Source organism: Sminthopsis crassicaudata, chromosome 2, assembly GCF_048593235.1.
Source record: "Sminthopsis crassicaudata isolate SCR6 chromosome 2, ASM4859323v1, whole genome shotgun sequence".
NCBI lineage: Eukaryota > Metazoa > Chordata > Mammalia > Dasyuromorphia > Dasyuridae > Sminthopsis > Sminthopsis crassicaudata.
Window position 1 is genome coordinate 591,306,519 of NC_133618.1, and position 25,093 is coordinate 591,331,611.

The 25,093-nt window shown below is 36.2% G+C and overlaps 1 protein-coding gene across 1 annotated transcript in view; it reads left to right on the forward strand.

The window, feature by feature from the left end:
- The first annotated feature begins 21,896 nt into the window (after nt 1-21,896).
- Nucleotides 21,897-25,093, forward strand: part of FHIP2A (FHF complex subunit HOOK interacting protein 2A) — a 42,791-nt gene continuing 39,594 nt past the window's right edge. Inside the window, exon 1 of the mRNA XM_074295685.1 lies at nt 21,897-22,251. Coding sequence (XP_074151786.1) covers nt 22,207-22,251 — 45 coding nt within the window. The 5' untranslated portion in view covers nt 21,897-22,206. The remainder of the gene's footprint in view (nt 22,252-25,093) is intronic.

Below are 25,093 nucleotides of genomic sequence, written 5' to 3' on the forward strand. Positions count from 1 at the left end.
GGGTGAAATATAATACCCTTTAGTCCAAGGGAACCTGCTGATGTGTCTGGTTTGACTCCCCATCACCTCTAGGGGCATCTCAGCCTTCCTGAGTAGTCATGGCTTATGACAACTTGTGTTATAATTAAAGTAAGTTACACCAAAGTGGCAAGTGGACTCTGCACACAATAGCAAGTTGTTTATGTAGTCCCTTGTGTGCAGTATATAGTTAGCACATGTGCAGTGTACTATAGTTATGTAAGAGTATTAAGATATATAAGGCTGAGGGAGTTTTTAATAAACAAACTCCTGATCTGCTCATCTCTGTGAGTTCTGCCCCTTCACTCCTCACCCATGATCAGGATTTGGGCTGGTACTGAAATCCTTCAGTGAGCAGGTCTCTAATCTCTAGCCAGCTCTCTAATAATGGATCTCATTGCAATTAGCTGAAATAGTTTTCGAAAATAGATACAGTCCTTTGCTGATATATTTCTGAAAGCCTTTCTGGTGTGGGAAGAGTTACTATCATGCTCTACTGGCATAACCTCAAGAATCCAATTAGTCATTCCTACAACAAGACTTTAGGGTAAGACTTTAGTAGAGTATGATTATGCATATAATTAAATCAATCTGGTTATGATGGACTGCTTCTAATGAACTCCCTGGAGTATCTTTTTAAAGTCTTCTGAAACACCTGAATTAAGTAAATGAAGTCATCTGATTTCAAGACAACCACTAACTACTTTAGAACAGTGAAAGTTACTGAAGTATATTAACAACCTGAAACTAATAAAATGATAACATTAATTGAAACATTTCTTTGGTGTTTTGGGTTATTTAAATGTTAACATTATAATTTGGTTTCAATGTTAAATTTAGCCTAGTCATATTAGTTTTATTCTACTTTACCAATTTAATTAATTCTTTCAATTTATTATGCCAGATATAATTACAGGAGATAACATAAAACATTTAACAAAAGACTATATTACAAAATTACACTAGAGGTGGTATTTTTAGCAAACTTTATTTAATTAAAGATTTTAGTGAATTAATGTTTTTCATTTAATTCATGAATTTTTTACCTGTGGTGCATGAACTTTTCTTTTTAGTTTATTATTTTTATTTTTCAACTTAATTGAAAAGCAGAAAAATTAGAAAAATAGGAGCAATCTAAAAAAGTCAAGAAAATGATGAGAAGTCAACCAAATGGAAATAGAGAATCAAAAATATTGAGAAAAAAATAATTTTTTGAAAATTTGAAAAAAATATTTGAATTGGGCAAGGAGAACTTAATGATATAAGACTTGATGAAATAAAACAAAAACAAAATAATGGAAAAAAAAGTGGAAGAGAATATGAAACTTCTCCTTTCCCTTAAAAAAACCCCAAATGATCTGGAGAACAGATTAAGGAGAAATAATTTAAAAATAGTTGGAAGAGTTATTGTAAATGAAAGTTACAATTAAAAAAAAATCTTGATACAATATTAGAAAAAAATAAAGAAAATTGCACTGAAATTCTAGAATAAGAAGATAAAATAAATAAATAAATAAATAATCCATCAATCACCACTTGAAAGAGATCCCAGGAGGAAAACTTGGAGAAATACCATAGCCAAGTTTCAAAGCTCCCAGGTTAAAAAGAAAATAGTGCAAGCAACAAAGGGGGGGAAAAAAGGAAATTTAAATATTGCAGAATTATAATCAAGATTACACAAGACCTAGCATCCACTACATGGAAGAACTGTAGGTCTTGGAACACTATATTTCACACAGCAAAATACCTAGGATTACAACCAAGAGTAATTTACCCAGCAAAATTAGGTATAATCTGAATGGAAATAAGATGAACATTTGACAAACTGAAAAACTTTTATGTATTTGTGACAAAAAGAGTAGAACTTAATGGAAATTTTAACATGTAAGATCTAGGACAATATAAGCATTAAAAACCAATTACAAGGGATTCAATAAGATCAAACTGTTTACTTCTTATATTTGAAAATATCAATACTCTTATGAATTTTGGATCATTAATTGGATAGTTTTTTAAAAAAGTCTTGAGTTGAGCTGGGTATGATGAGGTGATTCTAAAAAATGCAACTGCACAGGGAGAGATTAAATAAGAGCAATTATCTTATACAAATAAGGCATGAAAGGAAGAATTCATATAGACCAAACTTGCATGAGGGAAGGACTGGTAATTCTGGAAACATACTCTTATGGGAAATAGGCTAAAGAGGAAAATAATATATCTAGAAGATAAGAATCTTTTTAATTTACAAAGAAATAAGAGGGAGGAAGGATAGGATAAGGGAGGAACTTTTCAAGAAGGATGTCTTCTTCAAGAAGAAAGGACAAACAACAACAGCAGCAAGAATCACTACCACCTCATTTGTCTAATTTACTTTTACCTATTACCAAGCCCTCTTATTCCTTAATCTACTCATCCCTGTAAGAATCCCTCCCTTAATGTTATTCAATATAATTTTAGACCATTTAAAATAACTATACAATATAAAATACCTGAGAGTATACCTACCACAACAGATCCTCTGAATATAAAGATAAACCACTTTTTATACAAATAAAGTCAAATTTAAACAATTGGAGAAATATTCTTTTTCATGGGTAGGTAAACTAGTATAATAAGTATAATAATTTATTTGTTCAATACCATCCAAATAGAATTAAACTAAAAAATTATTTTACTGAGTTAGAAAAAAATAAAACAAAATTCATCTGGAAGAAAAAAAGGTCAAGAATTCAAAAGAAATTAAGGGGGAGGGGCAGCTAGGTAGTGCAGTGGATGGAGTACCATCTCTGAAATCAGGAGGACCTGAGTTCAAATCTCACCTCAGACACTTAACATTTCCTAGTTGTGTGACCCTGGGCAAATCACTTAACCCCAATTGCCTCAGCAAAAAAAAGAAAAAGAAAAGAAAAGAAGAAGGTTTGGCAATTCCCCCTTGAACTATATCATACAGCAAGAGCATTGTTGAAGAAGTATAAAGTGGATTATTTAAATTATTTTAAATTTAAAATTTCTTGTATAAATAAAACCAATGTAGGCAAAATTAGAAGGAAAGCAGAAAATTGGAGAAAAAAACTTTCTCAGATAGTGATTATGAGATGTATTGCTATGGTATAAGAAATGATGAGAGGGCTGATTTAGAAAAACATGGAAAAGTTTGAACCTATGAAAGAAGATGCTATTCACCTCCAAAGAATATAATAGAAATATGAATAGTATGATCTTACATAGATGTATATGTTTGTGTATGTGTGTATTTGTATTTAATTAGACTTCTCAAGGGGGGGGGGCGTGAGAGAGAAATAAAATTAAAAGTCCAAAAAGGGAATTTTTATATAAAAATATAAAAAACTAGAAGGAAGAATAGAAAAACTGAATTGCTTTGAAAACAATGTGTAGGATGCAGTATATAAGTTTTCATGAAATGGAAATTTATTGTTTTTAATATTGAACCTTCTCTTATGTTCTGCTATATGCATGAAAATGTTCTCTTTTTTCTTTCTCATTTTGTATTTAAGTTTCAAATATAAGTATGTATGTATACACACACACACACACACACACACACACACACATACACATACACAAACATACAGCAAAATAAGTTCCAACAGTAGCCATATCAAAAAATGTATGTCATTTTTTTTTTACATTTTAAGTATATCACATCTGGCAGGAGATGAACAGCATATTTCATGTTCTTATTTTTGTACTTGTGGTTTATTATTCTGTTTATCAAAATTCCAAAATTATTTTTCTCCATAATGTCTTTAATACTGTATTAAACAGTATAAAACAAAGCAAAACCATATAAACAATAATTAATGTTAATATGGTTTTGCTTTTTCATCAGGACATAAATATTTGTCTAATTTTCTTCTGAAATTCTCTATTTCATCATTTTTCATGGCACAATAATATTCCATTACATCCTTAATACCACAATTTGTTTAGCCATTCTTTGAATAGAATACCCCCTTAGCTTCCAGTTTAGGACTACAAGAAAGACCTGCTATCAATAAGTCAACAGATGTTTTATTAAACACGTACTATGTGCCAGATACTGTTAAGCACTTGAAGATATAAATATAAGGGAAAAAAGAGTGGGCTCCACATGTGTAGTGAGTCTCCACATATGGTGAGAACATGTCCTTGTGTGTCACTCAAAGGGAGGTAGAATAGACTTCTCCCCATTCCCTTCTCCAAAGACTTTAATTCCTTCCAGGAGGGGAAACAGGAAGTAGGGGATGACTCTCTCAGAGAAAGGTAGAAGTATAGGTATTTACTCCATTAAGTATTATTAATTGAAGGAATATCATTAGATGCATGGGATAAAGATCCCTTTATCATTTGTTGTTGTTATTGTTGTTGGGGATGAGCTGGAATGGAGGAGAATTCCAAGCTCTATAACTAAGGCTTGACCCCTTTCCCACCAATACCCAGTTCCATAACAAATACATATAAATGAGCCCATTTACCCAAAGAGTAGAAAAAAAAAAAAAAAGATATCAGAGAAGACATACTTAGGAGAATATATGACAGACAATACAAAGTGAAGTAGTTCTCTCACTTAGGATCAAGATAACTTAGCTCAACTGAGAGTATATATTAATCTCATCCAAGAGCAATATTTCTGGGAGTCTCTGGAGTATAAAGTTGGGAATAGGAACATGGTGAAGACTATTTTTCTTCTTATGTCCTCCCAGAGTCTTTTCTTTCAGCAACCTGAAGTGGGGTTGTCCTCTTTCATCTCCTCTCTCAAAACTGAAAGCTAGGAGTGCCCAAAGTGGACTGGTGCTTGAAGAGTCAAGAAGATTCAATACTTGATGAGTGTTTAGATTGCTTCTCACTAATTCCATCCTACAATCCACACAGGGCAGAGCATTTATCTCCACCAATGGATTTTGAGATAGGAGTTACACAAGGAAAGTCAAAACACAGCCCTTGCTCTCTAAGAGGAACTGTCTAATGGGGGAGACAATAAGTAACTATGTAGAAACAAGATATATATATTAGAAAGGAAGATTTTCAGAAGGGAGGTACTAAAACTAAAAGTTTTAGGAAACTTTTGATCTGATTTTTCTTGTGCAGCAGGATAAATGTGGAAAATATGTTTAGAAGAACTACACATGTTTAACCTATATCGTATTACTTGTTCTCTAGGGGAAAGAGGAAGGAGGGAGGGAGGGAGAAAAATTTGTAACACAAGGTTTTGCAAGGTTGAATGTTGAAAACTATCTTTGCATGTATTTTGAAAAATAAAAAGCATTGTTGGTGGAGTTGTGAATGGATCCAATCATTCTGGAGAGCAATTTTGAACGATACTCAAAAAGTTGTCACACTATGCATACCCTTTGATCCAGCAATGTTACTACTGGGCTTATATCCCAAAGAAATATTAAAGAAGGAAAAAGGACCTGTGTGTGCAAAAATGTCTGTGGAAGCCCTTTTTGTAGTGGCTAAAAGCTGGAAATTGAATGGATGCCCATCAATTGGAGAATGGCTGAATAAATTGTGGTATATCAATGTTATAGAATATTATTGTTCTGCAAGAAATGACCAGCAGGGAGAGACTTTTTTGAACTGATGCTGAGTAAAATGAGCAGGACCAGGAGATTGTTGTATACTTCAACAACAATACTATATGATGATCAATTCTTATGGATGTGGCCATTTTCAACAATGAGATGAACCAAATCAGTTCCAATAGAGCAGTAATGGACTGAACCAGCTACACCCAGCGCAAGAACTCTGGGAGATGACTATGAACCACTACATAGAATTCCCAATCCCTCTATTTTTGTCCACCTGCATTTTGGATTGCCTTCACAGGCTAATTGTACACTATTTCAAAGTCCAATTTTTTTGGTACAGCAAAACAACTGTTTGGACATGTATACATATATTATATTTAATTTATACTTTAATATATTTAACATGTATTGGTCTACCTATCATCTAGGGGAGGGAATGGGGGGAAGGAGGGGAAAAATTGAAATAAAAGGTTTGACAATTGTCAATGTTGTAAAATTACCCATGCATATATCTGGTAAATAAAAACTATTAAAATTTTTAAAAATAATAAATGACCAGAAGGATGAGTATAGAGATGCTTGGAGAGACTTACATGAACTGATCATTATACACTTCAACAACAATACTATATGAGGATCAATTCTGATGGAAGTGGCTATCTTCGGCAATGACAGGATCCAATTCAGTTCCAATTGATCAGTGATGAACAGAACCAGCTACATTCAGAAAAAGAGCACTGGTAAATGAGTATGGATACAATATAGCATTTGCATTCTTTCTGTTGTTGTTTGCTTACATTTTTGTTTTTTTCCCAGGTTATTTTTACCTTCTTTCTAAATCTGATTTTTCTTGTGCAACAAGATAACTGTATAAATATATATACATATATTGTATTTAACATACACTTTAACATGTTTAACATGTATGGGACTGCCTGCCATCTAGAGGAGGGGGTAGAGGGAAGGAGGGAAAAAGTTGGAATAGAAGTTTTTACAAGGTTCAATGTTGAAAAATTACCCATGCATGTTTTGTCAATAAAAAGCTATAACAAAACAAAACAAAACAAAAGATCTGTATCAAGAGAAAGAAGTTATAGATAGTAGTTTGTATACCAGAACTATATATATGTGCATGTGAGTAAATATATGCACAAGTGCATACATATCTCTATCTATCCATCATCTCTAATGATATTTCTAGGGCAAGGAGAGAAGGAAGAAAAAAAGGGGGAAATTCATATGGTAACTATTATATTTTTAAAAAGAACATATATTAGATTTTCAATTTCATGTGTAATCATCTTTTTTTTATACTATATTATGGAAATGCATGTTTATGCCATAATTTTAAAATAAATAAATGAAGTTATGGGGTTGGGGGGAAAAAAGAAAGAAAGATAAAAAGCTACTAGTATTTTTATTAAATCTGGCCTTGTACCTTTAACATTCCTACCTATATGCCCTGGGTAAGTCACTTAACCCCAATTGCCTTGCAAAAAGAAGAAGAAAAAAGGTTGGGAAAGGCTTCTTGGAGAAGGTGATACTAGCTGAAACTTGAAAGAAGCAAGGGGCATGATGAGGAAGGAAAGAATTCCAAACATATAGTCTAGTGAAAATCCCCAATATTAAGACATGGAGCGTCTTGTCACATTCAGAGAATAGCAAGGAGGCCAGGGTTGTTTTTGTTGGTTTCATTATTTTCATCAGGTATGATTGAGAATCTCTTTAGGATTATGCTTAATTTTAAAGGATAGATTATTTTTATTTACAAACATTTATACCTTGCCATTTAGTATATAATATCCCTAGCTTTCCCTCTCTTTCCCAGTGGTAACAGCTAAATCTTGTATAATTTTTGTTGTTGAGGTATTGGGAGGGGAGAGGTGTCCCAATGTACCCTCTCAAAAAATTCAGGATTCCAGCTATCTCCAAATCAAGTAAAGACATTTATTAAGAATCATGCACTCAGAGTGAGCTATGCTCCTTTGAGGAGGTAGCAGCCTACCTTGCAAAGCAAGACAAGGATATTTATAGAATATAATTACATCATAAAATATGTAGATTTTGAGGTCAAAGAAAGAGTTTGCTAACATGGAAAGGTTCGTGATAGAATTGTGTGTGGGGGGGTAAGGGTGTAGAGGGAGAGTGAGGGTGGTAATTAATGTATAGTAATGACATTAAAATTAGCCCGACTTCATCATAAATTCACTCAAAGGATAGCAAAGAAGATTATTGTACAGGCACTATATTGGGGGAAAGATTTATTGAGGTTTGTAGTTCAATGTCCTCTTTTACATCCTGTTGGTGCTACTTTCTTATTGGCTGATTTCTGTGATATATCTAATATATCTGAACCAGATGATGTGGTCACAGTACATGCTAGCCAATGAATGATTAAGAATTTCTTGGGTGTTGGGATGGGGGCAGATTATTGTTTTCTATAGTACCCATTGTAATTTTTAGGCCATTTGGTCTCTGAGTTGGGTTTTTCATTTTCGTTTTAAGATAGAAATTGTCCTTACTCTTCTACACTCCTTAACATTTTCATTCTGTATTTTTTGTTTAATTTACTTCAGGTTCTCTATAGTCGCTGTGCCCAGATCTTTTTTTTTTTTTTTTTTAAATCTGAGACATTACTTTGAGTTGTCATTGGATGACTGTGCTCTTTAGGATTCATCTCCAGGGCATGCTGAAACCAAAGTATTTCCCTATGGTGTTCAAAATTTTCCTTGATTTGCTCAATGGGGGAACAGGCTGGGGTGGCTATTGGGTCAGATTCCATGAATTAATGGTGTAGGCAGAACCTGCCCCACCCTTGAGTATGGTGAAGCAGATTAAGCACTTCAAAGGATTCAGGTGTTTAGTTCTACCTGGAGGTTCTCTCTATGACCACTAGTTGCTTCAATTATTTTTTGGGGTCATTTACCCTACTGCTAAAATCAGGAATTTTTCTTATTTTGTACTCTCACAGATTAGAATGACTACTCAAGCTGGATTTTAACTTGGGTCTCTCTCCAGAACCTTCACATGGGCCACTGATGCTTCTGGATACACTATAGAATAGTTTAAGGCTTTTTTTTTTTTTTCCCCTCTAATTTAGGGATGAATTCATGTACTATTGGGATTAGGCCATTTTTAGGCTCTGTATTCAACACTGCAGAACTGGACCCAAAGAGAATATCCTGAGGCAGTTCTCTTATGCTCAGGTAAATAACTATAAGTTAAGGCTGGGCTTCATGCTGCCTGAAAGTCAGCACATTGAGTGCTGCAAAATTGTTCTCCTTTAGCTTCCTCCTCGGTGAATGTTCAGGTTGGATTTGGTATAAATGCTTATAAGGGAATCCTGGGCTTCAGGGACCACTGCCTATGTATCAGCCCACTGTATTTCACTCTCAGTTTACCATAAAAAGCTTATCTAGATGTAAAAATAGTGACTAAAATGTCCATAATCTTGGAACCAGAAATTTGTACTGCTAGGTCAATGACATAAAGAAAAACCCAATATATGTATCAAATGTACTTATAGAAGCATTTTTTTGTGTGTTAATAAAGAACTGAAACTTAAAAAAAAAAAAAAAAAAAAAAGTTTATTTCAGAATACTGCTGGACTCTGGGGGTGTACCTGTATTTTTTTTCTTTTGATTAGTAGAATAGTTCCCTAAGCCTCTAGGGCATGGTTTGGAGATTTTTTTTTTTTTTGGTGGGGGGTGGGGCAGATAAGAGAGGGAGAGAAGAAAATCTGGGATCTTCCTAGCACAACCATCAATTACCTATATCACAATCTCCTCACTTTTGAAGTTTTAAGAAGTGTGTGTAAAAACATTTAGAGGGAGGTAGAGCCAAGATGGATAAAGAAGTACTTAGCTGAGGTCTCTCAAATTCCCATCCAAGAAATTCTTTAAAAATATATCTTAACTTAAATTCTGGAGTGGCAATATCAAAAAAAGGTCAAGTGAAACAACTTTTCAGCCCCAAACACCTTAGGAAGTTAGCAGTAAAGGTGCATCTCAATAGGATAGTGATTGGGACCAGGCAGCAGGGGCCACACCATGACACTAGCAGTGGACTTGGAGGTTACTACATTGACAGCAGTACCAGCCTTGAGAGCTCTCAGTTTATGGATTGTTGGGGTGAGGAAATCAACTGATTAAAAAGAGATTTCAGGAGACCCTTTGCTGGTACTGAGCTCAGGATCTTGTTACATTATATACATGCAGTTTTGGGTTACAGTTCCAGGGCCAAAAAGGATGATAATATTTGTGACCACAGGAATATCACAAATGCTATATTTCAGGGGTGGAGAAGAGCATGGTCCTTTACAGAAGAGTAGAGACCCTGATCTCAATTCCAAGATAGAGAGGAACACTAGCAATTGTGGCTGTAGGAAAGTGGGGGGGGGGGTAAGGAAAAGGGATGCACCAGGAGAAGAAGGAAGTAAGAGGAAGAATGAGGAAAGTTATCTCATATAAAAGAGGTATGAGAGGAAGAACTTTTATCATGGAGAAGATGAGGGAGAGAGGATGGCAGGCAACATTTGAACTTTACTCTCATTGAAATTGGTTCAAAAAGAAAATAATGAGATTACTATTTTCCCATTAATAACTAATTTTGTCCTCTTTTAATTTTTTCATTCAAAGACTAGATAAGGCCTTGTAGGTCATTTAGCTAGTCTTTGAAAGACGAGGCTGATGATGAGAATGGTCTCTTTGGTGTTAGGTGGAACCCACTCAACTAGGAGTGCTGATTTCTGATTAAAGTGTAAATAGAATTTAATCTAGGTGAATTCCAGCCTTAAAATTATTATTTATTCTGATTGACATGGCTCTTTTCAACAATGAGATGATTTACATCAATTCCAATAGATTTATGATGAAGAGAATCATCTGCATCCAGAAAGTAGACTATGGGGACTGAATGTGGATCACAACATAATATTTTGATCTTTTTTATTGTTTGCTTGCTTTTTTCCCCTTATTTTTCTTTTTAATCTGATTTTTCTTGTGCAGCATGATAAATGTGGAAATGAATATAGAAGAATTGCACACGTTTAACATATATTGGATTGCTTGCTGTCTAGGGGAGGAGGTGGGAAAAAAGAAGGGAGAGAAATTTGGGACACAAGATTTTGCAAGGGTGAATATTGAAAACTATATTTGCATATATTTTGAAAATAAAAGGCTATTACTTTAGAAAAAGAAAATAAAAATCTATATTTTAAAAATATTAGTAGACTAAAAAACATCTGAATTACTGTAATAAGTTACAAGCAAAAAGCTTCTTGCTATTTTGATTTAAATTTGTAATCATTTTAGGGTTTAAAGCAAGAGTTAAATTAGTGTTTGAACTTGTCATATATAGAAAAATTCATTCCTGAAATATCTCCTTCTTTCAGAATGATATGAGTATACTTAGACAAAAGTAGGGAAGTTTCTGAAATAAAGATATGAATCCATTAAGTTGTGAAGTTAAAGTTAGGAATCTCTTTTATTTATGTTTTAAGGAATGGGACTTCAATATAGTCAGTTATGTTAGTGGAGAGCAGTAACTTATGAGTTATTTTATGTTACTTTAATGGGAAATCAGATTTTATTTGTTATGTTATTTAAGCTAGAATTAGAACCTGGTGTAAAGAATTATCTGAAATACCTACAATGTACTTAAGAGTTACCTTAAAGATGTTCCCATTGAAAGGTACCCATATGTGCAAAAATATTTGTGGCAGCTCTTTCTGCAGTGGCAAGAAACTGGAAAGTGAGGACTTATTATGAAAAATGCTATCTACTTCCAGAGAAAGAACTGATGGAGTCTGAATGCAAATTTTCAAATTGACTTTTCAAGGTAGGGGAAAAAGAGAGAAGAAGAGAAGAAGAGAAATTCGAACTTAAATTTTAAAAGAAACAAATATTAAATTTTCGCTTGTAGGTAACAAAATAACCAAATGTAAAAATATAATTAAGGTCCGTAACAGAAAAATTAATTGAGCAATTGAATTTAATTAGACATCATTACTTTTTATACAAATAAGACATGCTTTTATTATTCTCCCCCAAAATTTATTAGTAGAATCCCAAATTTTGATTTAAAAAAGCAGAATTAGATTAGGGAAATTTCTGAATTAATTTGAAGAACCTACTTTATTAATCAAGATTTGGTGAATCTCAATTTATAAAGTAGGTTAAGATGACCAAGGCAATTCTTTATTGGTTTCTAGTAACTGCAACAAGTAGTCCAGATCCAAATTCATTTGGGAAAAAGAGATGAAGGTTTCATCTTCTGGAACTGCTTCAGGCTGATAAAAGGCATAGAGCTGGCCCTGTCTAGTAGAGTCCAGACTGAGAAGAAGAGATAATTTGACTTGTAGGTGGCATCAGCAGCATCTAGGAGGTGCTGATTGTCAGAATCAGGTATCAGGTGATTTCAGGTTGACCAAGTAATTAGAATTTCATGGCTTGGAGTCTGGAAGAAACAACTCTTACAAGCTGATTAAAAATGCAAGGTTCAAATATGAGCCAAAATAAAAAAGAATAAACAAAAGTGGATTTAGTATGGGGGTTACTAGGGACAATAACCAGGAACCCCATCCAAAGGAAGACTGGGGGAGGGGAGTTAGATGAGGTTATCATGAATATCTCACATCCAGACAGCTTTTTCTAGGATAAATACCAAAGAACATTTCCCCCAAATCCCTGCTTTTGTTTCTTCAAAGAAATAAGAGCAATGGATGGAACAGTGTGGTGATATACACAGTAAAAGGAGTGCCCAGATGGTCTAGCATGCAAGCACCATAATGTTTAAGAGGCATTAACTATTGGGTAGAGAAGATGACATGAAAAATAGACAAAATAATTACTCTTAAGTAGACATTATCTCTTTTAGCAAAAACTCTTGAGCTTTTTTGGTCTTCCAATGGAAAGCTTTTACCCAATTAGTACAGGTGTCAACAAATCAAAAGCAATTTGAAGCCCCTTCAAGGGGGCATATGTGTAAAAACTGGGCACATCTGACAAATTTGTTCAATTGTTCCTCTTAGCTTGTGACCCAGTGAAAATAGGTTTTTCAAAAGATTGGAAAATATTTATTTTCCAAATTAAAATCTTGGTGTAGGCCAAATAAAAAGTTTCCATTGGCTGACCTCTGGGATTAGAAGTTGACTTGATCGTTGAAACCACTCAAAAGGAAAAAGGTTATACTCCCTTTCTTTAGCAAAGACTTGTTTCTTGGAGCTATATGAGGGAGTGTAGAAGTCCAAGAAATGGGGGATTAAAGGTGCCAGGGTTAGGAGAAAACAGGCAGCAGTATGGGCAACTGACTATGCAAGCCTGTTTCCTTTGGCCTGAAGTGAATCCCTCTTCTGTTGTCCTTAAAACAAAACAGAAACCTCTCTAGGTCCATGGATAGTTTACAGTAATTGTTCTCCTGCATATTTAATGGGGAAATGGTTGGCTGTCAAAAATCCCCTTTCTTTCCATATAAGCCTCATGAGCATGCAAAACATGAAAAGCATATTTGGAGTCAGTATAAATATTCACTTTCATTCCTTTCCCCAATTCTAAAGTTCTGGTGAGGGCAAAAATGCTTTGAAACTGGTGGGGAGTTAGAATCTCCAATGATTGAGGGTGATTTTAGAGGATTCTTCAATTAGAAGGGATATGGCAGCCACTGCTCTAAGGCTCAACTTGTGTTGAGAGTTTAAAGAAGTTAAAAAAAAATCTAAAAGGCAAAAGTTAAGAAAGATATTCCTGGCACAGGAGCCAATCCTTGCAAAAGCATGTGTAAGAGATAATTCCATTGGGCTTGGGAGGACTGATGTAAAAAACCTGCAGTTGTGTATTCTATTGAATAGAAACCCAAGGAGTCGATACTTGTCTTCTTTTTTATATTTAAATTGTAAGTCTCTCTTCTGATATCCCATTGTCTGAGCACTAGAAGTCATAATCTAGCAGGAATGTATAATCCCCCCATGTTGTATGCTTTCTAGATTTCCCAAGTTGAGGTGCCAAAATGTACTATGCTTTCTAGAGCCCCACATTGGGGTGCCAAAATATACCATCTGGACTAGCTCTCTGAAGGATCTCAGGACCAGCCCAAGTTCTTGGTCCTAGTGGAGGAGTGATGAGGCAAGAATCATGTGGATGGTCAAAACATGGAGTCTGTTTATTCTAAATTCTCTCAGTATCATGTACCCTGATATCCTTATATAACCAAAGCAACACTGTACATGCACTAACTTTATACTGTGCATGCAGGACCACATAAACAACTTACTATTGTATATAAATGTCTCTATTACTTCAACTACAATACAGGTTGTCATAGGCCCCAGATTTCTTAGGAAGGCTGAAAGCCCTTAGGGGAGACAGGGAGCCCAATCAGACATTATCAGTAGATTCCCTCTGGGCTAAAGGGTTTTATACCTCACCCAGAGTTCCCCCACTATCTGTGGCCCTCTACACTGTCAGTGTGAATCTTCACTACTAACTACATTCTTTTATTTTCAAATCTAAAACCCTCATCCTTGATTTCATTTTCTTATTCAAGCTTCATTTCTTGGGTTTCAATTTTATTTTTCTAGCTTAACTTCCATTTCTCTAATTCAATTTTTATAACTGTGGAAACTAAACCCTCATCCTATTCTCACACATGGAGGTAGGAAATGGAATATTACATAAATTGGCAAATTTGCCAATTAAGTAAACCAAAAAGTATGTAAGGGGGAAGTATGTGAAACCATTAGGAAAAGATATATTGGATGTAGGGCTTGAAGGACTTCAAGGGCCAAGTTGAGAAACTGGTATTTTTCCCAAATGTAGGTGGGAGCTATTGAAACTTTTTGAGCAAGATAGCATGGACAGAACTGTGTCTTATGATTAACAATTTGACAGCTATGTGGAGAATAAAATGGGGAGGAAAGAAAGTGGAAGCAGGGAGACTGGTTAGAAGATAAATGAAATGGTCTATGTGAGATGTAATTGGTGCCCTGACTAGAGTAATGGTTGTGTGCATAAAGAGATGGTGATGAATATGAGAGTTGTTACATGTGTTTGGGGGTAGGGTAGAATTGACAAAATTTAGTAACTAGTTAAGTGGGGGAGAGAGATTAAGTGAACGTCCTTGTTGATGATTCTGAATTTGCTAACTTGTACATCTGAAAGGTTAGTAATGTCCTTGTTGGAAATAAGTAAGAGAAATAAGTTTGTGTGTGGGAAAAGTTCATAGATACATAGAATTTGAGATGCCTTTGAAATATTTAGGTTGATATTTACTCAGTAGTTACTTGTATTGGAATTCCATAATTATGGAGTATCATTAATGAAAATGGGATATTGTCATAATTTATCTAGATTTTAGCAAAGTGTTTAACAAAATAACTCATGCTGTACTTGTGAAAAAGGTAGAGATAGAGTCTAAAATACAGTACAATTAGTTGGGTTCAAACTGGTTGAATAACTTAACTCAAAGGATAGTCATTATTGATTTGATATCACCCTGAGGAAGAAATTTTTCTGTATGATGTTCTGACCATAAAAAAAAAAAAAATTATCTATGACATAAAGGCATAGATGGATTGGAGATTAACACATAGCTGAGAGGAATAGTTAATACATTGGTCGATTGATTTTGAGTCCAAAAAATATTGACAATCCAGAATAATGGACTAAATCTAATAAAATGAAACAAAGTCTTAAACTTGGTTCAAAATTTTTTTTTTGACTTCACTAGTAGGAGATAGTGATGAAGTCCTGGAAAGCTAGGTGGGTTTTTGAAGAAAAAGCCTGAAACACTGGTAGGATTATAATTCCCACTGTGGTAAGCAAGAAGATATCTCAGACCTTTTGTTCTTAAGTAGGTTTTTTGTTCAAATGAACAGTCCCACCCCAAGTAGAGATCTTTACACCTCACTGTATCTAATCAGAAAGTTACAATGTTAATCCCCCCATAATTCCCCCAGTTTATATTTCTTCTATAAAACATCTGCCCATGATATGTGTTTTAGCTAAATCTCTTTTAGAGTTAGCTCCTCCCTCCAGTCAATGGTGTAATCCCTTTCTGTTGCTAACTTCCTTTTGGGTTTAATCTGCTAAATTTCTGTATGGATTTAGCCTGCCAATCAGTGGCATACTCCTACCTCATTGTGTTTATCTTTAATAGTGGCTTCTGATTAATTGTGAGTTCCAATACAGAACTTGTCTTTCCCCTTGCTAGCCCCTGTGTGTTCACATAATAAATAGCAAAACTTTGTAACCTGTGATATCTCATCATGGTTGCAAACTTTTATATAATATTCTTCTTACAATCAATTGCTCTATCAAATGCGTTGCATATTTACAACTTCTGATGCCTATTTTACCTCACCAGTGGGAGGACAGTGATCGTTATCTATCAGGATAAATAACTGGAAAATTTGGAGAATATAAGCTCTATATAAGGTAAAAGTATGATGTGGCAGCTAAAAAAATTCAACATGATCTTTGACCTCTTGAATAAAAATATATTTGCCAAAAATACAGAGGTGGTAAGCCCATAGTATTCTGCCCTGGCCTGTATTTGGAATATTGTGCTTAATTCTAGATATCCCATTGTAGAAGAAAGATGAATAAGCTTCTATAAGGTAACCAAGAAGTTAAAAGGCCTTGAGTCTTTCACTGAAGGAGTTCCATGTTTCACATGGGGAAGACTAAAGGAGGTGATAGCTGTGTTAAAATATTTGGGAGATCGTCATGCATGAGGATTAAATTTGTTCTGTTTGGCCAGCGATGGAAGAACCACAGGAAAAATGAGTCAATGTTGCAAGAGACACATTTAGGCTTAGGGAAAATAATACCCTAACAATCACAATTATTCAAAAACAGAATGGGCTTCCCTGAGCATTGTCTGAATTGCACTGAAGGTCTCTAGTCAAAAGTTAAAATAACACTAATAAGATATATTGTATCATAGTAGTACTATAAACATTTTTGTTTATAGGGGTACTTTTTAGAGTAGCAAAGAACTAGAAACAAAGTAGAGTTCCATAGGGGATTAAATAAATTGTGGTATATTTAACTGAATATTATTGTATTTTAGGAATAATGAATATTATGCATACAAGGGGGAAACATATGAACTGATAGATTGAAGATCTGAGCCATGAAAACAATGCATGCAATTACTACACCAATGTAAAACCCATCAAATCATTGAAAGTGAGAGTTGCTAAAAGAAAAACAAGACAAGCATGGCCTTGGAGAAGAGATTGAAAAGATAGCTTTTTTTCCCAGAAGTATGGTGGTGAAAGAGAAAAAGGTAGACCATTAGCTTGAGGAGATCGGAGGATTAAGTGAAGTTTTAAGGGTGGCAAAGAGATGGACCTATTTCTAGATAGCTGGAAAGTAGTTAGGGAGAGACTGAAGATTAGAGAAAGAAAAGGGAGGGGAGGTTAAGCTTCTGGGGACTTGGGAGAGAAAGGGATTAAGGGCACAAATAGAGGTTACTAGTCTTGATAACAAGGGTCACCTTTTCATCAGATGTAGGAACAAATGCAGAGAGAATTAAAAATGATGTCAAGGAATTGGGGGTATAGAAGAGAGGAAAGTATAGGAGATACTTCATTGAGATTAAGGAGGAAGATGAGTTGAGAAAGGCTTCAAAAAAAAGAAAAATATTTTGAACACTCATTGTGATAGAATCTATAGAGAAAAATAAAATTACTATATTAGTGAAGGCCACGTTGGAATTAATTATTATAAACTTGCAATCTGCATGATTTAGCAATTTTATGACTACTTCTTTTCTTTTCTTTTTCTTTTGACTGAAGCAATTGGGTTTAAGTGACTTGCCCAGGGTCACACAGCTAGGAAGTGTTAAGTGTCTGAGACCAAATTTGATCTCGGGTCCTCCTGAATTCAAGGCTGGTGCTCTATCCCCTGCACCACCTAGCTGCCCCTTACCACTTACTTTCAATGACATTCAGAAACAGGAAAAGAAAGGGTAGATGTGTGAGATATTCCATGGTTGAAGTTTGGCAAGCAAGAAAAAGGGGAGAGGAGAGTTCTTCACTACTATATAGTGAAGAACCAAATGAGAGAAAATGAAGTCAGAGCAAAGGTGATAGTTTGGCAGAGAATTTCAGTGGAGAGTGACTTGATGACAAAAAATAGATTTAGGACTATTTGAAAGTGAAAGGTACCCTAACAGCAATGGAGTCCTCAGGCCGGTGTTATAGGTTTTTATTAAAGAATTTGAAGTCCCTATTTCCAAGAGAGATTATAGACAAAAATGGTTTTTTTTCATTGAGAAACTATTTCCCTCAACAGGCTGCTTCCTGATTAGGAAGACAGCAAAGGTTTGGGTACAGAATCTTGTTTTTTTATTTAGCCTTCTACAATTTGGGGCCAGGGATTGATTAGGGGCTAATTTCCAAATCAATAAGGGTGATGATTATTTTCCAGACCAAAGTGATTCCCAGACTAATTGGAGATGGGAGTTGTGAATCTGGGAGGATGGGTGGGGATCATTTTTAGGAATTTGACCAAGCCAGGTGACCCCCCCCATCAAAAAAGATCCGGGGGACAGTTCTATTACATCAAAAGAATAGGAGATAATCATCAAAATATTGTTCACAGAAGTGGAATAATGATGATATCAAAGTATGATTGTTCCTAAGTATAGTTGATACAGATTGAAAATGTGGGTAATGAAAATTAAGAACATGGATGACAAGAAAGACCAGCGGGGACATTAAGATATGCTTGTGAGGATATTAATATATATCGCGTTTCCCAAGTTATAGAAGATATGATTTTGAGCCTAGTATTAAATGCCTTTAAAAAGGAGGGAGAGAGGCAGCTAGGTGGCACAATGGATGGAGCACCAGCCCTGAAGACTTGAGTTCAAATTTGACCTCAGATACTTAACAATTCCTAGCTGTGTGACCCTGGGCAAGTTATTTAACCCCAATTGCCTCAACAACAGAAAAAAAGAAAGAAAAGAAAAAGGAGGGAGAACAAGACAATGGTCTGGATAGGAAGATAAATATGGATGAAGGAAGCCTAAAATAAGGAAAAGTCATTGAATAAATGGGCCAATGAAAAGAGATCTAATTCAAAATAGTTTTTTTTTTTTTTTTTTTTTTTTTTTTTTAAAGTACAAGTAGAGAGGCAATACAATAATATAAAGCAAGGACTCATTAGCAAGTAATTGAATTTCAGGCTTTTTCTGAAGATTTCAAGGTCAGGCAGTAAGCATTTATTTAGCACCTTCTGCCTGCCTGTCAGGCATTGTGCTAAGCACCTGAGATATAAAGAAAGGAAAGGCAAAAAGACTCTCCCTGCCCCTGAAGAATTCCCAATTTTATACAGGAGGCAACATGCTAACAATTATGTACAAATAAGCTATCTACAGAATAAATAGGAGATAATCAAAGGAGGGAAGGCACTAAAATTAAGAGGATTAGGAAAATTCTGTAAAAGGTGCATTTTTAGCTAGGACTTGAAGGAAGCCAGGTGGGAGAAAGAACATTCTAGGACTGAGTCCAGCCAGAGAAAATAGAGAGAGTACAGATAGAGGAGATTATATTGGATAATGAGACCTTCTAATACAAAGGTTCCGATTTAGAAAAAATGGAAAAGAAAGCAAAGTTTACAGTCTGTTCTCTTAGTCTTCCCCATCTCTTTGAAGGTTCTCTCACCTAGGAAGACCTCCCTCATGTTTTTTTCCCTCTAGTCTCTGTCAAAACATATTTAGAAAAAACTTGTGACTAATAAAGCTTGATGAATGTTTTCTTATTAAAATTTGCAATTTTGTTGAGGATAATATACCTCAATCAAAATCCAAATTATGGAATTCTGACCAATAACCTTCAAATGTATTGAAGATTTAGAGAACCTCTCTGCTGTTCCTCAAATCATAACATATAAGCAAAATATACATAAAATTTGTATTGGTATATTATTGTCTCTAGGGGAAAAATATTTTTTCCATCTCCTAAATTACAATTTTATTTCAATTTGTTTGTCTTCATACTTAGAAATTAGATGGAGCAAAGAAATATATCTTATTGTGTTGTTGGTATACACAGAGTGACAATCAGGATAGATATTGTCTAACACAAACAACTTTAAATGAGGTCTGTTTTAAATAGACCACTCCATACAATTAGTGGTTATAAGCCACATTGTAAATATAAAATGCCATATAAATGCATAACAATTAGGGAAGGAAATTAATTACAGTTAGTACTTGTACCTAACCAAGTTAAGTAGTATGATTAAAAAAGGGAAGGGGAGAGCAGTGGAGGCCTTGGTTGAGCCTGACACAATTAGCCAGATGAAAAGTTGTGTGTCAACACAGCTGTACTGTCAACTGTAGCAATAATACAGAGACAGCCTGAACTTCACACTTCACTAACTTGAGATACAAAAAGCTAAAAACAAATGTGCCTGTAAGTGTGCACAATTAGGAATGAAGGGAACAAAAAGCAGGAGAGGAAAATGGGGTCCATTCCCCCAAATCTTGACTAAATCCTGTAGTTTCATTTCTCACCTTTTCTATTCCCCCAAATCTTGACTAAATCCTGTAGTTTCATTTCTCACCTTTTCTATTCCCCCAAATCTTGACTAAATCCTGTAGTTTCATTTCTGACCTTTTCTATTCCCCCAATCTTGACTAAATCCTGTAGTTTCATTTCTGACCTTTTCTATTCCCCCAAATCTTGACTAAATCCTGTAGTTTCATTTCTGACCTTTTCTACTCCCCCAAATCTTAACTAAATCCTGTGGTTTCATTTCTTCCAGAGTTTATCTTTATTTTTTTTCAATCACAGAGTTTCACACTTTCACCCAGCACTCACTACTTATAACCTTCTGTACAGCATCGTTTAGTCTCTTATTCATTTCAGTTTTCTCATAGGTCCCTTTCATTGTATATCTTATGGTTTTAGAATCCTATGATTCTCATCTCATAATGAACTTCATGTAGGTTTTAAAATGTTTGAATATTTGAAATATCAATCAATAAAAGAATCCAAACAAACTTCCAGAGAGCTCTATGAAGTGAAAATTTCTATTTGCCAGCTCAACACTTTTTTTAGTTTAAGGCTTCTCCAAATATCGTGCTTGATACTTCCCTTAAAAATATTCAAGTTTTATTGAGTCAGGAGTCAATCTATTGCCTCTCCCCTGACTCATGTTTTCTGGGCTTCTTCCCTAGACCTTCACACCACATTTAAACTTTTCACATCCTTCCTCAGATACAAAGTAACCATTTGCTGCATTCCATTCTATGTAACTGATTACACTCCTCATACTCTAGACCCTGTTAGATTGTATTAACACAACTCTGATATTTGTCAACAAAGTTGACCTACTTCTTCTTCTTCAGTAATCCCCTAATTCTCAGAGCGCAGTTTCTTCCCAAAGGTAAAGATTTAAACTAGCAATATTCTAAACTCTTTCAAAAGCTCAACCCCTTATATTATATTTGATCTGATATTTTGGTATATGTTCTCTGGCAAATACATCCTGACACGCTGTCCCCATTAACAGCAAAGTTGTTGGAGAGCAAGGATCCCGTTTGTTTTGGTTTGTCCCCAGAATTAGCACCGAACCTGGTGCCTAATAAATGGCTGTTGATTGACAAGCTCACCTGAACACTTGGCCCTTCCCACAATGCCAGATCCTAGCTTCTCACTAGCCTGGTTTAAAAAAAAAAAAAAAGTAAACATGAATGAATAAAAACTCGACCTTCCACATACTTAGCTCATGTTTCCGACGCAGTCTCCAAAGCCCCTCTCCTTCCATTAGAATGTTAGCTCTTTAAGACAGGGATCGTGCTTTTGCTTTTCTTGGTATTTCTGGGTTTAACACAGCCCCTGGTTTATGACAAACTCTTGTTAGTCACAAGCGTTTATTAAACATCTAGGTTCCAGGCTCCGTGGGTAACGCCGGGTACAACTAGACAGACTGCTCTGCCTCAGGGGGCTTGAGGAGGGGGAAACCACGTGCCAACAGCTATGGGGTGGTCTTTCACTGTCCCGAGTCCAACTTCCTTTTCTAAAGTAAAAGTAAACGAATAAACAGCTAATTCACTAGATCTTCGGGCCCCTCCCGTGGAATCGGGTCTCGGCAAACCCAAAGGGTCGGTCCTTTTTCATGCCTTCTTTCTTTGTTGGCATGGAGCATCTTGGGTCAGCGCAATTCCTTCTCCTCTCTCGCCCCTCCCAAGCCTCAGTTCTCCCGGATTCTAGGCCCTCCTCCAGCCCCAGCCCCAGCCCCCGAGTTCCTCTCTCCCTCCCCCCACCCCGTCTTCCCTCGCAGGGCCGGAGAAGCGGGGCGGGGCGGCCTCGGCCGCGCCCCCTGGCGGCCCGGGGGGCGGAGCGGCGGCGGGCGGAAGGAGCGCGGTGTCAGCACTGTGCCACGGTGTCTGCCGAGCCGTAGCCTCAAAGGGTTCCCCGGAGGCCGTCCCGAGTGCCCCTTCCCCCGCCGCCGTTCCCCGGCATCCCCGCTGGGCCTCCAGCCGCTCCTCCGACTCCCTTCCCCCGTCCCTCGCTCGGTTCGTCCCGCCCCGCGCCCCACCGGCCTTCACTCTGGAGCGGCCCCGGCAGCCGCAGCAGGGGCGGCGGCGGCGGATCGAAGAGCTCTCCAGGTCGTCCCGGGAGAAGCTGCTGCAGTCCCGGGACAGGATGTTCTCCAAGTTCACGTCCATTCTGCAGCACGCCGTGGAGGCGGTAAGGCCGCGGGGTCGCGGGCAGCACGACAGGCCGGGGATCCCCGCGAGGCCTACCTGGCGAGCCCTGGATCTGGGGCAATGGCTCGGGGACTCGCGAGGGTCGCGAGTTCGGCTGGGAAGGCCTCCTGGAGGCGAAGAGAACCACCTGGAGGGGCCAGGTCCATCCCGGCCTCCCTGAAGCTGGTGCTACAGTCCCCGGTCATGGTGGGGGAGGGGAGGAGGAAGGAAAAGAGGGTGACCCGGACTCGTGGTCCCGAGCTCGGTCCTGCGTGTCTGGACCCTCGGCGTCCAGCACTGCTAGGGGTGGGACGTAGCCTGGAGGCCCCCATACCTCCTAAGCGGAGGTGGGCCTCCGTACACCTGGTCCTGGATGCCTCCCCCACCCCTTACCCCGAGCTTCCTGGACCGTTAGCCTTCTGGAAAAAAGCCTTCTGGATTTAGTCCAGATAAACAAAGAACCGACCCCCAGGGCTTTGTTTTGGTTTTCTAGAAGGAAAAAAGGAAGTGTTTCCTAGCTGGGCACCCTGACCTTTCTGGGCCCAGTGGACATAGACCCCTTTCTTTTAAGCTCTTTGCTTCCCCCTCCCCCCCAGCTCTTAGGTGCACTTGCCTTTCCGAACTGGGACTCCCCCCTTGGGGGAGGGTTTTTTAAATGTTGTTTGGATTTGAACAATACTGAGCTTTCAGTGATGCCATCTGTTTCCTTTTTTTGTCTTCTGCCTTTTCTGAATCTTTTCTTCTATCCAGTAATTGTTTACCTTTTCAGAATTTCTGAGAAGTCTATATAAAAAAAGATACTCTCTAATAAATAGGGAGGGAAAGAAATGAGCAAATAGAACAGGGATTTGTTCTTTTAAAACAATTGGTTTATTTTGAAGTTGATGATATTCAATTAATTCCCTAACTTGAAATAGTTCTTGTCTTCATAGTCTAGTTCCGTGGTCATTTTTTTCCCCCTGAGACTGGGGTTAAGTGACTTGCCCAGGGTCACACAGCTAGGAAGTATTAAGTGTCTGAGACCAGATTTGAACTCGGGTCCTCCTGAATTCGAGGCTGGTGCTCTATCCACTGCACCACCTAGCTGCCCTCCGTGGTCATTTTTTAAAAAGTGTTCACAATACTTGATTTTATCAAACGACAGGATATTTAATTATCAATGTAATCTTTGAATAGTAATAATCCTTTTAGTGGACTCTAACAAAACAAAAATTTAAAAAATCATAGCACAACTAAATTGACAGATGTTGATTTTAGCTGTATTGGAATCATTGTGACAAAACTTGTACATGAAATCAGGAAGGAATGAAATTTTCAACAGTTAAGAGTGGTATTTAAGCTGGAGAAGATAGGATAAAATTTAAAACTCATTACATAATTTATTATTATACTAACATAATTCATTTTTTGTGTTCCCTCTCAGGTTGTTAATATTTAAAATTCCTTCAGTTTAGAATAGCAGGATTTTAAAAAACTATTGTGGTATATTCTAGGTCATGGAAATAAGAGATCTGTTATTGTTTCAAATTATTCATTTTAACTGAAAATGTTTTTTGGATCCATAGACTATCTCTATGATATTGAATTCTTTGGCTTGATAGAAATCAACCATTCTTTTTTTCCTGTATGATCTTACGAGTTAATGTGGTTCTATGAATTTAAATATTTTGTAGAACTAATGTTAGTTTGGAATTAATGTTTGAAGCCAATGTTGTCTCCACTGTTTACTATGGTAACTAGATTTTGCTAAAATTTGCTTCTATATGAACCAAACAACTTTACATTTTCATAATTTTTAATCTTATAGGATATAGGGGACAGGCCTGTGATTTTATTAATACAGGGAATTCTAAAGGAGAAAACTCCCTCTAACACTGTTTCATCATCTCTGCAACTTACATAGTCTTACAGAATCCTCTAGAGCAGAACTTCTTTAAACTTTTTCCACTTGTGATTCCTTTTTAACCAAGACATTTTTATGCAACTCCAGCTATATAGGTATACAAATCATACATTTATGATAATAAATCATAATTTCACAGCCCCCAGATTTCAGTTACCCAACCCATATGGATTCTTGACCTACAATTTAAGAAGCTCTTCTCTAGAACATTGAGAAAGTAAAGTAACTTGCTAAGGATTACAGACAGCATGTGTTAGAAGACAGATTGAAAACTTTCTGGCTTTGAGCCCTGTTCTCTACACCTATCCTCTTATGAAATATTTTATTATATCTTAATTTGAGTCTTCATTGTGTTCACTATTTTAGTATTTTTTTTTCAGTATTCAAAGAAATTTCTTCCAGTCATCTTTTTTATCCAAACTCTACCAATTTAACTTAGAATATTTTTTCATCATACAATAATCTTTATTCTTAGCTCATTCTGCTGCTTTTGTGTTGTTTCTCAGTGTATAATTACAAGGGTTTTGTGAAGATTATCTATATGTACATAGTAGTAGAAAGTGAAATTATTTTTATTCTGGTGCCTGTGCTGAATAATTTTTAAATAATTTTTTAGCCCTTTTGATGATATTACTTTTCAGGTTTCTTCATTCTATTCCTTCTCTTTTAACTTTTTTTCTTCCTGTTTGCTAAATCATTAAGGTTGCCAAGCAGTTTGTGAATATACATAAATTAAAACAGAGTTTGAAGGGGAAATTTTGCTTCTTTAATAAGTTTTAAATTTAATTTTATCTTAATTTCAGATAAAATATTTGCAAAGACCATTATTTTTAAATTTGCAATAAGGTATTTATTATATTTTGGATTTAGGTGAGAAATTCACGTCTTGGAGGGGAAAAAAAAACTAATCCAAAGACCAAAAAAAAATTCTTTTAACAGA